This window comes from Rhinolophus hipposideros, assembly GCF_964194185.1.
Source record: "Rhinolophus hipposideros genome assembly, chromosome: 1".
NCBI classification, from domain to species: Eukaryota; Metazoa; Chordata; class Mammalia; order Chiroptera; family Rhinolophidae; genus Rhinolophus; species Rhinolophus hipposideros.
The window spans coordinates 100,159,092-100,172,575 of NC_138047.1; the positions used below are offsets into that span (position 1 = coordinate 100,159,092).

At 46.3% G+C, this 13,484-nt stretch overlaps 1 protein-coding gene across 5 annotated transcripts in view; it reads left to right on the forward strand.

The window, feature by feature from the left end:
- FAM184B (family with sequence similarity 184 member B) overlaps positions 1-12,752 on the forward strand; it is a gene marked incomplete at its 5' end in the record, with an annotated part of 96,630 nt that extends 83,878 nt beyond the window's left edge. For all 5 annotated transcript variants that reach the window (XM_081045926.1, XM_081045924.1, XM_081045927.1 and 2 more), the window contains 7 exons: positions 1,914-2,077; positions 2,758-2,930; positions 4,886-5,032; positions 6,892-7,009; positions 8,936-9,040; positions 9,865-10,064; positions 11,552-12,752. In XM_081045926.1, the coding sequence (XP_080902052.1) occupies positions 1,914-2,077; positions 2,758-2,930; positions 4,886-5,032; positions 6,892-7,009; positions 8,936-9,040; positions 9,865-10,064; positions 11,552-11,645 (1,001 nt within the window). In that variant the 3' untranslated portion in view covers positions 11,646-12,752. The remainder of the gene's footprint in view (positions 1-1,913; positions 2,078-2,757; positions 2,931-4,885; positions 5,033-6,891; positions 7,010-8,935; positions 9,041-9,864; positions 10,065-11,551) is intronic.
- Between the last annotated feature and the right edge of the window lie 732 nt (positions 12,753-13,484).

The following is a 13,484-nucleotide window of genomic DNA, read 5'->3' on the forward strand; positions in this document are numbered from 1 at the left end:
ATTATAGAAGATAAAACTCAAGTTGTCCTGGGTTTAGGGTATAGGCTCCCAAAGTTTAGCTCAGGCTGGACACCCTGGTGATTCCAACACCCAGCAGCTGTTGGCATAGATGTCCCTGCTGTCCCTTCCCTGGTCCCTCTGATCCCAGAGTAGTCTGGTCCTTTCCTGGACCGAAGAATCAGGAGAGACCTTGGGAGCAAGCTGGGATTCTCAGCATCAGTTCCAGGAAGAAGGGGCTTTGTGGACTCTGAAATTATGATAGCAAATTGTAGGCTTCCTAGGTAGTACTGGGTGGGAGCACCTCCCACAACGACAGAGCGATATTAGATATTCCTGGTCCCAGTTACAACTATTCCATTGTCTGTATGAGACACACCTGACCTGCAGTATAGGTCAATGTGTGAGGGGTGAGAGGGTGAGCATCCATGAGATTATTGGTACACTGGGGTGGGGACCCAGACATGCTGGATGGACAGATGGACAGACGGATGGATGGATCGGTGGATCAATGGATGGAAGGATCAGTGGATCGGTGGATGGGTATTGGGAAGCTATGAGAGAAGAGGGGAGGGTAATGAGTAAATACACTATAGTTCATGCTTTGCTAAACAGTTTTCATTGCAATTTTGTGATAAAGGATTTCAAAAAATTGGGTTGTGTCTGGATTTTTTAAAGAAAATAAGCTTTAGAAGTTACTGTATTAAAATTCTATTGACAAGATGACCAAGTAAGTTTTTTAACATAATGTCATCAGAATATATATGAGTATGTGTTTAATATACTGTACCTTGGAGAGAAGCTGAGTATACCGGAAATCTTTTACAATTAATACACTTTCACAATATCATTGATTTTCATTCTAACATCATTTGTTTATTTTACAAATATATGTCGAGCACTTGCTATGTACTGAGGCCTGTGCTAGGTGCTTATCATATGGCTCACAGAATTATTAAAACAATATTTCAAAAGATATTTGCAATAACCAAAACATAGTCTCAAAAGTCCATAACAGAAAAGTATCAACTTTACTAGCCCTTAAAAATTGTCTCCCTTTTAAAAAAATGAATAGCTCCCTGACTAGCGTCTGCTCTTTCAGAAAACATTTGTTTTGAAATGACTGTTTTCTTTGCCTTTCAATCATGCTGGGAAGTATTACACTACTAGAAATCACCCACCATCCTATCCTCAGAGGAGAAATTTGAGTCTCTGGCGTACTCTTGCCTGAGTTAAAGTAGTGTACATTTCTCCTGGAAGATTCTGGTTTTAATCCCGATTCTATTGGGATAACATGCCATCTCCTGCCTCCACAATCCAGCCAAGACCTCATACCAATGGAAAGTAGAACCCATGAACGTTTTGTCTCCTTAATAATTGACATAAATGTCAAAATTTCCGACTGGAGACCTGCAACCGCAGAGGAGGCCCCTGGTCATTCGATAATTCCCTGTTTTTCTCTTGGTTTTCTCACTTGGTGCTGAGGCCAAATGTTGCCTCAGGGTTCAGCCCTGGCTCAGGCTGAGCCGTCCTAACCTACCACCCTTCCTAACCAACCAACAATGGCTAAGTGGTGATTCAGAGTGAAGAACCACTGGCAGTTTTGAATCCTGACTCCATCACTTACTAGCTGTGTGGCTCTGGGCTACTTACTCACCCTCTCTGAGGCTCAGTTCCCTCATCATAAAATGGGAGGGATAATACTAGATAGAGTGGGGTTTCCAATGAACAGAGTTTTCCAGGGTTTAGCACACTTGGTGTGCTATACGTGGTACTGTTGTTACTGTTATCTTGAAATGACTGGAGAACTCAATGCAAAGCCCTCAGCGGCTGCCCACTCCAGAGACTGTTGTCCCTGCAAGACAGACTTCAGCCTTCACGGCATGCCTGACCGTCCGCTGCTCTTCCTTCTGCAGAATCCCTCAGGCAGGAGCTGTGGGAGCAGCGGACGGCCTGCTCTGAGCACCAGAAGGCCTTGGAGGCGCTGCAGGCCGAGCTGAGCGCTCCGGGAAGCTCGCGCCGGCGGCAGGGCATCGTCCAGTGTCCAGGAGACAGCGAGGACCACACCCTCACCGCAGAGGTCAGCCCCGCTGCCCTGTCCGCGCCACACCCCTCTCGGAGCAGCGCCAGGGCTGCGGCCAGAAACTCCTAAAGGCTCTAGGAGCTTCATCCCGGGTCTGACACGGGGATCACCCCTCTCCTTCCGCTGGGGGGCACCTGAAAAGCCTGCAGGTTCCCATCTTGGCAAACAAACAGGGTTTAAGTGCTGTGCATGTTATTTTTAATCTACACACAACAGCATCTCAGCGTGTTGGTGCCGTAGAGGCCCTAGAAACAACCAGTTTGGATCACCTCTTCAGATCTGCAGGAGAATGTATCTGAGCTCCTCCTAGACCGACTTCCTGTCTAGACCTCCCTGTTCGCGAGTGGGAGCAGCCTCGTCACGGAGCTCAATGCCCACTCTCCTTGAACTTCCTGGTCAGACTTGGCCCATTGACCCCTTCCTTGCACATCCATAATTCCTACCTAGCTGGGTAGCACAGTGACTTCCTGAACAACCTAGGCCTCTGTCCCCAGCTAATAGGGCTTCAAGTATTAATCTGAAGCACGTTTGTATAAAGCCTTCAGTGGCCCCCTACTGCGCTTGAGGCTGGAAGCTAGACGGAGCACAAGCCTCTCTCTTTGCCAGGGCACATCCGTGGCAACTTTGTCGGCCCTGGCGCCTCCTGAGAATCTCTCTCCTGGCTACCTTCTCCCCAGGAGGGCGGCGATCCGGGATCAGCGGGCTCCCCAACGGGCGCGGCTGAGCAGGGTCCCAGCGAGGGATGCGGCCTCTGGGAGGAGAACTCCCAGCTCAAGGACACCGTGCGGCGCCTGCGGGCGGAGGTGGAACAGCACCAGCAGGAGGCGCTGCAGCTCCGCGACCAGCACAGGTGGGTCTGCGGGCCCCAGGGCCTCCCGCCCTCCCTCCACTGACCCTGGGTGGGCCTCCGAGATCTCAAATCGGCTCACCCCCCTCAGCATCTTCCCAAAGAAAAGACCCCCTAATACGTTAGCACTTCACTGGTGTTACTCCCTGGACCCATGAAAACTACCTAGGAATTCTAGGTCAAAATAGCAGAGCATTTGCCCTGAAATAGAGTCAGAGACCCTATTCTCTACAAATCAGGGAAATTATGTCATCAGACCTAATGAGACCAAAAGTATCCTGAAAACCAGCCTTAGGGAGACAATGCTGTGTGCCCCTAGCTAGCTGTGTGAACTTGGGCGAGTCAGCTAACCTCTCCGACTGTGTGCCCTCCTCTGTGAGACCCAGACAACACCACCACCTCTCAGGGCTGCTGCGGGACGCAGTGCGATGTGTGCCAGGCGCCTCGCCCCGTCCCTGCATGGAGGACGCGCTCTGTAAACTGGCAGTCACCATTCCCGAGTCCAGCGTGGACGGCTCATTATCAGTCCTGAATTCACTGCCTCCTCTCTTCCCCCCGCGTTAGAAAGTGGGAATCTACCGTTTTAATTTTGTTCATCGATATCGGACTTTTCAGATGATCTGTTTCTTCCTGAGTGAGCTTTGGTAATTCATATCTTTCAAGCACTTTGTCCATTTCATATCGGTGTGTGAATGTCCAAGTCCCCCGCGTAAAATTTGATAAAAAGTGAACTGTCATCTTAAGATGCTTCACCTAGAGCTGGGAGGACTATGGGCAGAGCTGGGCCCCTTGTTAACGCTCTCGTCTTGACTTCCTGTTGAACTTTACGGTAACTTCTGGGAGAGGGATGCGAATAGGGGAGGAAGCCGTGTTGGTACGGCCCCTTTGTCTTCCACGTGGGCGGCTGAATAGGACGCCGGCCGTGAGTGCAAATGTACACACTCCTTGGTAGCTTTGGTTTTTTTTCCTTTCTTTTCCCCAATAAACCGTTCTTTTGGTGGATTACCTGGAGAATTATTTCTCCAGTCGACACGTTGTTCGAGTGAAAGTAGACCTGAGGCTCATCTGAGAAACAGGTGTGACCCCAGCCGACCAAGGTGGGACCCCACAGATTTCCTTAAGGACTCACCATGTGATGCTGGAATAAGGAGCTTGGACCAGAGAAGGGACTCCTAATCATTTTGGGTTACAGGCCCCTCCAGTAAGGAAAGCAATGGCCCTTTTCCTGGGAGAAGGATATAGTCACACAAAAGGCATGTACTTTCAGAGGGTGACACACCCCTAAGGCTTGTCTGTGAATCCCTTAGGGCCCCACCCCTAGGTTAAGAAAAATAGGGCTGCACACATGCTTTGTGCTACAGACTGTTCTGGACAGGTATGAGCATGATAATTCTTGCAGTAACCCTGTAAGATAACCACCACTGTCACCTCCATTTAACAGATGAAGAAACTGAGCAGGGTGTAGCTTGCCCAAGGTCATACAGCTAGGAAGTGATGCAGGAGGCCGTGGACGGCCGTGGGTAGCCTGGCTCTTTACCATGGCACTCAACCCCGTCCCAGTCTCAGAGCCCCAGGGGTCAGTAATTCTGAGACAGAATCCTGCATCCAGGCTTCTCCGTCTGCCCCACGTGAAGGGAGTGTTTCCTTGGACTCCCCTCCAGATCTGTCCTCTACTCCTTCCCCCTGAAGGCTGCTCTTCATGGAATGAAGAGGTTTCTCCATCGTGGAATGCCAGGGTGGGAGATGTTGAGAAGGGGCCCCACAAGTGGGGCTTATCCCAGACCCCACAGCTCAGACACCCCAGGTCTCCTTCCATGGTGTCCTGACCTCAGATTCATAACCTCCCCCATCCCCTGTCTCCAAACCTGGCCTCCTAGCAGAGGGAACGAAAACCCCACTGCCCAAGAGGTCAGTCCCTAGAGCCTGGGCCAGCTCAGCTATGCTTCCGCCCACTGCAGGCTGCTGGAGGAGGACCAGCAAGCCCAGCGGGCTCGGGAGGTGGAGATGCTGCGCCAGGAACACCGGAAGGAGATGCAGGCCATGGTGGCAGACTTCAGCAGTGCCCAAGCCCGGCTCCAGGCACGGCTGGCTGCCCTGGAAACGGAGTAAGTGAGACCTTGGCCCCAGGTTGGGAGGTACGAGCAGATGTACCATTTTATGAGGGTGACTAGCTCATCCCAGTGTCCCCAGGACTCTCCCAGTTTTAAAACTATAAGTCCCGAGTTTCAGGAAGCACCTCAGTCTTAGGCAAATTAGGACAGTGGGTCACCAGTTCCCTTTTGTGCAGGGCCCTGGGAATCTGAGGAATGAGCCTGCCTCCTGGGCTCAGTTTGACATTAGGAAGATACCAGAAGAATCAGGGCTACTTTTCTTATGAGCTTTGGCCCTCTTCTGACATGCATCATCTCATTTAATCTTCACAGCAGTCCTTCAAGGTAGAAACTGTTACTGCCATCAACAGAGCAAGAAACCAAGGGTCACTCCTCCATGTATGCATGCATTCATTTATTCATTCAACAAATATTTATCAAGGGCCTACTATTTTAGGCTTAGGATTGCAGCTGGAAGCAAAACATAGACTACATTCTCTTAGAACTCACAAATTCTAGATGGGGATTATGACAAGAAATAAGCAAATATTTAACGTCATATAAGGTAGTGAAAGTGCTAAATGAAAAACAGGCTCAGTGTCTAGAGAGTGGCAAGGGTGGACAAGGAAGACCTCTTTAAGGAGGTAACATTTAAGCACAAGGGGCTGAGGGAATGAGAGAACCATCTGGAGAAGGAGCATTCCAAGCAGCCAGAACAGGAAGTGCAAAGGCCCTGGGGCCTGCTTCACAAGACTGAATAGCCAAAAGGCTTATGTGGCTTACATGGAATGAGTGAGAGAGTGAGTGTTAGAAATTGAGGTTGATGGGGTAACCGAGGGATGAAGGAAACCCTGCACTGAACAGGAAGGCGTCTGGGTGTATTCAGGCATCTGGGAAGCCATTGCAAGGCTCTGAGCAGGAGTGACATGGTCTGATTTACGTTTTAACAGCGTTGCTCTGGCTTTTGAGAGACTGGAGATCAGGGTTAGCGTCAGGGAGACCAGGTCAAGCAGCACTAAGTGAATTTAAATGTCACCTCTCTAACCCTTAACTTGAGTTCTTAAAAACTCCTTCACTGTCTCCAGCACAAATCATCCAAAATCTGGAGTGGGAGGTTTTACCATCTACCATCTAATGCGTTCTTACCACTTGTCAGGTACCCTTTATCTCATTGAGTCCTCACAGCCACCTGGTTTCACGCCCCTTTTAAAGAAGGAGCTGAGGCTCACAGGTGAAATGCCATGCTGAAAACCATGGCTAGGAAAAAGCAGAGCTGGGATGAGAGCCCAAGTCATCTCACCCCAAAGTCCTGGCCTCTTACCAACTACAGTCAAGAGGTCCCCTGTGCAGCCCTAACCCTCCCTCGCTCCTACCATCCTGAGAGATTGCTCTCCAGTTTTACGCTGAAAGAGCTGTGGGTACCGCTGTGGGGACGCTGCTCGCTGCCCAGGAACCAGCGCGTGCGGCGCACCGTGTCCGCCAGAAGATGGAGCCAGAGCCACGTCCATTAGCAGAGCTTTGCCAGCATTAGGGGGCTGGGGGTGTGTTCTGCAGAGCCCTCTTCTCCCAAACATCCCTGGTTCTTGAAGCTCCACTGACTGCATTATTTGTGCACACAGGGGCCCTGAGCCCCTCAGCCTTGGGAATAGTGACAAAGGTCAGGCTAGGAGTTGAGGTCCTGGGCTCCACCCCGAGCTCTGCAGCCAACTCATGGGTGGCCCTGGGCAAGCTCTCTGGGCCTCAGTTTCCACTTTCGTGAATGAGTGGCTGGCTGGGCTGAGTACACAGTGGTGTCCCTATCAGGGCCACCTGTTCTTCGTGCTCATGGTTGAGTAACTGCAGTAAGGGGCTAACGCAATGCCTGCTTGAAACAGACTGAAAGATTCCGGAGAGAAGACAGGGAAGGGGGCTTCCAGGCCGGAGGACGTTCAGCTCATTGGCCGTCTGCAGACCCGCTTGAAGGAGAGAGAGGAGATCATCAAGCAGCTCACGGTGAGGCTGTGACGGACGGACACCAGCGTGGCTCGGGGAGGGGCATTCATTTTGCATGTGGCATTTCTCTGGGTACCTTAAATTAATCCTGATAACCATAAAACAACCTTACAAAAGAGCCATGGTTATTTTATTCCTATTATATATTTTAAAAAATCCATACTCACTAAAACAATTAACACAACAAAATAGAACACAAAGGAATCACTGTATTCCCAAATTCGACAGCATTTGCCCACTGCTGATATTAGTTTGGTTTTTTTAACAAACAGAATTTGGGAAAATCGATAATGGTTTGCCTTATGTTTGAGTTTTAGTAGACTCCGGCAAGCCAATTATTCTTTTTTTCTTTAAGTAATTTTTTTTGGGGGGGGGGAATATTGGGGAACAGTGTGTTTCTCCAAGACCCATCAGCTCCAAGTCATTGTGCTTCAATCTAGTTGTGGAGGGCGCAGCTCAGCTCCAAGGCCAGTCTCTGTTTTCAGTCTTTAGTTGCAGGGGGCGCAGCTCACAATCCCATGTGGGAACTGAACCAGCAACCTTGTTGTTGAGAGCTCGCTCTCTAAGCAACTGGGCCATCCAGGCGCCCCACGCCAGTTATTCTTTATTGGTCTTCCCTCTGTAAAAATGACCACCTGTTTTCCAGTTAGCAAAGCCACCCCCTGAACTCCTTAAAGAGAAGAGGTTTCTCCGACTTCCCGATTCTATATCCATCAGCCACCAAGGCCAAGGCCTGATGGCCATTTCCTCCATCCAAGCCTGCTCATCCTACAGCCCACCCACCCCACACCTGTGTCTCCTCACACTCTGACCATCGCTTTAGCTCTAACCCAGCCTCCCCCACGCTCCATGCTTTGGTCAAAAGTCCTTTATGTCGCTCCAGCTGAATCAGCTGGGACAGCTCCCAGTGGCTTACATTCAGCTCTGGAGACGGTGGGTGACAGATTCACTGCTGTCAGTGTGGCCCACAGGGGCCAAGCTAGTTAGCCACACCAGAAGTTCAGCCACTTCCCATCGTCCCTACCCCCACCACCTTGGTCCAAGCCCCATCGCCTCCGGCATGCACAATAGAGAATCCATTGGTCTTCCCCTCACTCGGGCTTCATTCACCCCACTACACAACAACCAGAGTAAGCTTCAGGAAGTGTGAATCAGATCACAGCACAGCTCTGCTCAGCACCTCCCGTGGCTTCCATCTTGCCCAGAGTAAAACCCACGGTCTTACAGTAGCTTGCACAGCCTCATGTCCTGCCACAAACACACACAACACACCTCTCTTGTATCTCCTCTCACTCCCACCCCCCATCCTCCTTCTCTCCAGCCACACTCTTTCATGTCAAGACAATGAGACAACCAGGAAAACTTACCACTAACTGAAAATTAGATGATACCAATAAGAAACTGCTCGTTTCTTAAGGGTAACAAAGGTATTGTGGATTTATTTGTTTTTCCTAGGGAGTCCTTCTCTCTTAGAGATACATATTGATGTTTTTAAAGATGAAATTATACAATGACTGGAATTTGCTTTAAAAAATAATACAGAAGGGGATAAAAAAGCAGATGATACATATAAACAAGATTGGTCATATAGTGATTGTACCTGGGGGGGGGGTCTCCTTTCTTTGCTTTAATTGGTCACTTTCTGCAGTAGACTCTCCAGATGCTAAGAGTACCTGGACCTCTAATTTCCCTAAGACATTCCAAATAAGCTTGCCCTTTCCTTTACAAGAGGAGCTGAGGACACAAAGGACTCAGGAAGCTTTCCCAAAACTTCAGTGGATGGCAGCTTGATTCCCACTGACTTCTCCTCCCTCCCCTGGACTTTCCTTCTCTCTGTGTTCTGCCCTCACGCAGCCATCTTCCCTCAAGTCACACCCAGTGCTGTGTGGCTAGGGTCACTTAGACTCAGTTGTATTGTTCTTTCAGGAGGAGAGAAGATTTCACTACGCAGCCTTCCCCAGTGCAATGTCCCATCGGAATCGGTCCTTCTCTTTCAATCCTCACCCAGGGTATTTGACTCCTTCCATGAAGGTAAATCTGTTCTTCTGGTTTCAGTGCATGACACAACTCTGCTGGTTTCATTTTTTTTCTAAAGGTAATTGCAGTTTATTTATCACTGGGCTGGCATATAGTCAGAGGAATAGTCATTGAAAATAAGATTCACAGGAAATAGTCCAAATTATTCAATGGTATTTGTCTGGCTAGGTGGATTCTGTGTATTTTTTATTTTTTATGGGTTTTTGTATTTTCCAAATTTCCTGTAAATGAGTATTAGTCATGGCTATAATCAGAACGGGTGGTAGGAAGGAGAGAGAGAGGAAAACAGGAACCCTCTACTTCTTAACATCATTTTCTATATTTTGGAATTTGTTACAATCAGAATATTCTCTCATCTATCTCAAAATCCTAAAAGCACTAAAAAAAATTAGTATTTTTTTATAGCTCATAGGCAATAAATCTAAACTGAACTGATGTGAGCTCATTTATAATTTTTATGTATCCCTCTTCGTGTGACCAAAGTAAGTTTCACTTCAGAAATATTAACGTCTTTGAGGACAAGGTGGACCCAGCCTCTGCTGGGGTGTTATATGGTCTCCCAAAATCTAAAAAAACTTTTGAATTACAAAACACATCTGTCCCCAGAAGTTTTGGATAAGAGATTGTGAACCCATGTGTTTTTTTAAACACAAAACAGATTTTCCTCTGAAAAAATGCTTTAAAAAATAATATGTAAGTACATAAATAAAAGTATTGCCTCCTCACTCATACAGTTTTGGTTGGATAGGCCCTATTTACTTTTTTACAATAATGCCTCTTCTGGAGACTCTAACAGGCCTTTCCTTTAATACAAACAGAAAAAGAAGATGGAGGAAGTGCCCAGCCGAGTGGTCAGTGTGCCAAACCTCGCCTCCTATGCAAAGAACTTTCTGAGTGGTGATCTGAGCTCCAGGATCAACGCCCCTCCAATAACTAAGTCACCGAGCTTGGACCCAAGCCCCAGTGGTGGTCGGCCTTGCAAACCTACCCAGTCTCTAGATGGGAAAACTGCCACAGGGTAGGGGGCAGAAGCTGGAATTCCATTTTCCCATAATCGGCGGAAAATTATGATTCCTTTCTGGCAACTATTAATTATCTGGCAGCTAGGCAGATATGAAGAGTAGCAAAACAAGCCCTGCCTTGGACAAATTACCAATCTAGTGAAATGGGAAGAGTGTGTGGGAGAAGGGAAATATGTCATTCTTTAGAAGAGGGATGATTCCTGGGAACAGTTCCAGAAAAGCTTTTTTTTTTTCATGGATGATTAGACAATGGACATTGAATCACTTAGCTGACCACTTTAGTGTGGGTTACACAGATGTACTCTCACCATCTGGCCTTGAGGTCTGAATTCAAGTTCGGGTCTTCCTCATTTTAGCTGTGTGGCCTTGGGCAGGTTACTTGACCTCTCTGGGTCTCCATTCCCTCACCTATAAGATGAAGACAATATAGTACCTACCTCCTCAGACTGATGTGAGACTAAAGGAATTAATTCATAGGAAAAGCTTAGCACAGGACCTGGTACAGAAAGATTCAGTGTATTTCCACTATTATTTTTTAAGGTTACTTCTCAAGATTTGTTGTGTCGTCTTGGAATTTTAAGGCCTCGTAATCTGTGGGTTTGGTTGATCATGTATGAAAATCTCAGACACCGCCTTATTTTTCCAGAAACCTTTGCATGCTTCTCTTCCAGAAATATATGGTTTTTCCCCTTTATTATTAACTCTCCCTTCTTTCCAGTCTTCCATTGAGAGGCAAAATTTTAAATTCTGGGATTGGAAGTTTGCATTTGCCCCTCCTTGAATGTTCCTTTTCCAAAGGCCCTGCCTACCTGTGGCGATTTGGACAAAGGGGGCAGCATAAACCTTTATGAGTGTTGAGCTGTAAGGATCCCCTGGCAGTCAGTCACTGAATGAATCCAGCCCTTTGTGTCACAGTTAAGGAAACTGAGGCCTGGAGCCCCAGCACACCCATCTGGCCACAGGTTCATCTCATTATTATACACCTCTGTTTAAAGTTATGTTCCCATTGTTTTATACGAAGTTTCAAAATTGCAGATAGAGACCTTTCAGCCAGGTAAGCATCATACTTTCCTGCGTACTGTTTCCTCTTTTCAGTTTATTAGGTTAATTTCACAGCCTCAGTGAGATGCTTTCTAGCTTCTCAGAAGATAACTTTCGAAGAAGCCCTAAATTGTAATACTGTGTTAACCATTTCTTTCTCTTACCTTTTTATGGGTTTTATGGTTCAGTTTGTGCCTGGAATAAATAATAAATGTTGCAAATACACCTCATTGTCTTAAGTGAAAACATGGAGAGCCTTCTGTTTTCAAAACAGGAATTAAACAGCTCATTTCCGGATACTAATGTTGGCAGGTTACGTTCTAATATTTTTTGAAGAGTAGTGAATCAGTTTTCTTTCCCTGAAAAGATGGTGGAGTATTTAGTTGTTTACTGAATAATTTTCAAAATCATCTAAGAAACCTTTGTGTTTGTTTGTGTTTAGGACACAAGACGGTGAAACAACCCAACCCAAAGAAGTTCAGCAGAAACAGGGCTCTGCCCACCAAGAATGGTTTACCAAGTATTTTTCTTTCTAAATTGATCCTTGGGACCCATCACAAAGAGGACATTTGAAAAACATTTCTTTTAAAACGTGATTGAGGGAAAGAACTAAAAAAAACAACCAACCAAATAACTTGCTTGATATGATTTGCATATGATAGCTGAAACAAATTTTGACATTGACATTGTATACTGTTTCATTGTGACACCAATTCATTAAAAAATTCTTGTCATGAGGATGAAACCAGTGTTATCAGAAAGCATCCTAGGAAAACGTTACTAACGTTACTGATGACCTACATAGTGTATTTCTAGTGTCCATAAGATTGCAATCCACTCTGTGGACTGACTTTGTGATTTCCATGGTCTACATTTAAGGTGCTTTCATTTTTCCTTAGGGTGTAAGTCATTTCCACTTGAAAAACGTTTCTATGTAAATGATATAATTCAAAATGTACATCTAACCTCAGTAAGAAGAGGAATAAAACAAGTTCAGATTTACCGGGAAGGCCAATTAAAGAAAAACAAAACATGAAACTACAAGGAATGAACAGTGGCAGGTCTTGACATACTTGGATTAAGTATTTTGATTTCCTAATCCAGGACATGATGTAGATAATAGAGGGGATAACACCTACCTCAAAAGGGGCTTTATGAGGATTAAGCAAAATAACATGGATAATAATCCCAATCATGAATTGTAATTAAACACTGCCAGGATCCTTCTGTGAAGAACAGAGTCTCGCCCCATCATGCACCTCAGTTTCAATGGCTGTAGTGTCAACCTGGTCATTTGTGAAGGATTCTAGATTAGCTGTTTTTTCAAGTCAAAGATTTACTGAACCTCTGCTCTTGGGTTTGGGCCATTTGCCTCATGGTATGCTGCTACCCCACTGCATGGACGCTCAGTACGTTACAGGGACCTGGGAGTGGCCGTTCACAGGGCAGACCTCTGTCAGGCCACACTGTCAGGCCACACTGAATGGTCGGACCCTAGGAAAGAGCAGTGTGATTTGACAAGACTCAATACACCTTTTAGCATTATATGTTCTCATTCCTTTGGTGCTGGCCCAGGAGGTGGCCTGTGTATTCTATGCACTGTCAAATCTTTGCTCTTGAAATAAAACTTTAAACAGCTGGGCAATAAAAATGGTTGTGACTTGTGTTGATTTTCCAAAGAAGAGTGAACTCAGATGAAGGCTGAACGTGGAACCAGGAAGTTCGCGTTGACCTCAATCAGATCATCGTCTAATGAAAAGGAGCTGCTTACAAACCTGTGTTATTTTGAGAGAAATGCAATTCCGCAAGTTAAAGGTAAATTTATTATCTAATCAAAACACATGGCCCCAGTAAGATAATTTTTGAATACAAATAGTCGCTACCATATATGTAACATGCCCTATTATTTTTCAGTATCATGTGTTTTTTAATTGTCTTTTGTTTCCTGCTTAGAGTGAGCACTGCGGAATTACGTTTGTGTTTTGTGCTGTAAAGACGACAGACAGGGAGTTCTATTTTTCTTTGCTAAAAGATTCTCCCACCGCTGTGCAGCTCCTGATGACTAGCAAAGCAGGCTGCGCTTCATACTCCTGTCCAGTAACTCAGCATAACACCTGCTGCAGGAAGAGTTGTACTGAGACCCTACATCTGTCCTTACTCCTTTCTTGTGGCAGGTGAGTGTAAGATCTCATCAAATTTCTAGATTGTACCAGTTATTACATCTTTGTTAACTAAATCTTTGCATGCTCTCATTTTTCCTTTAGAACATATTTCTTGGACATTGGAGTAAAGCATTACTAGTTTCAGGTGTACGAAACAGTGTGATAGACATTTACACCCCTCCTAAAGTGATAACCACCCTCCCCCAATCTACG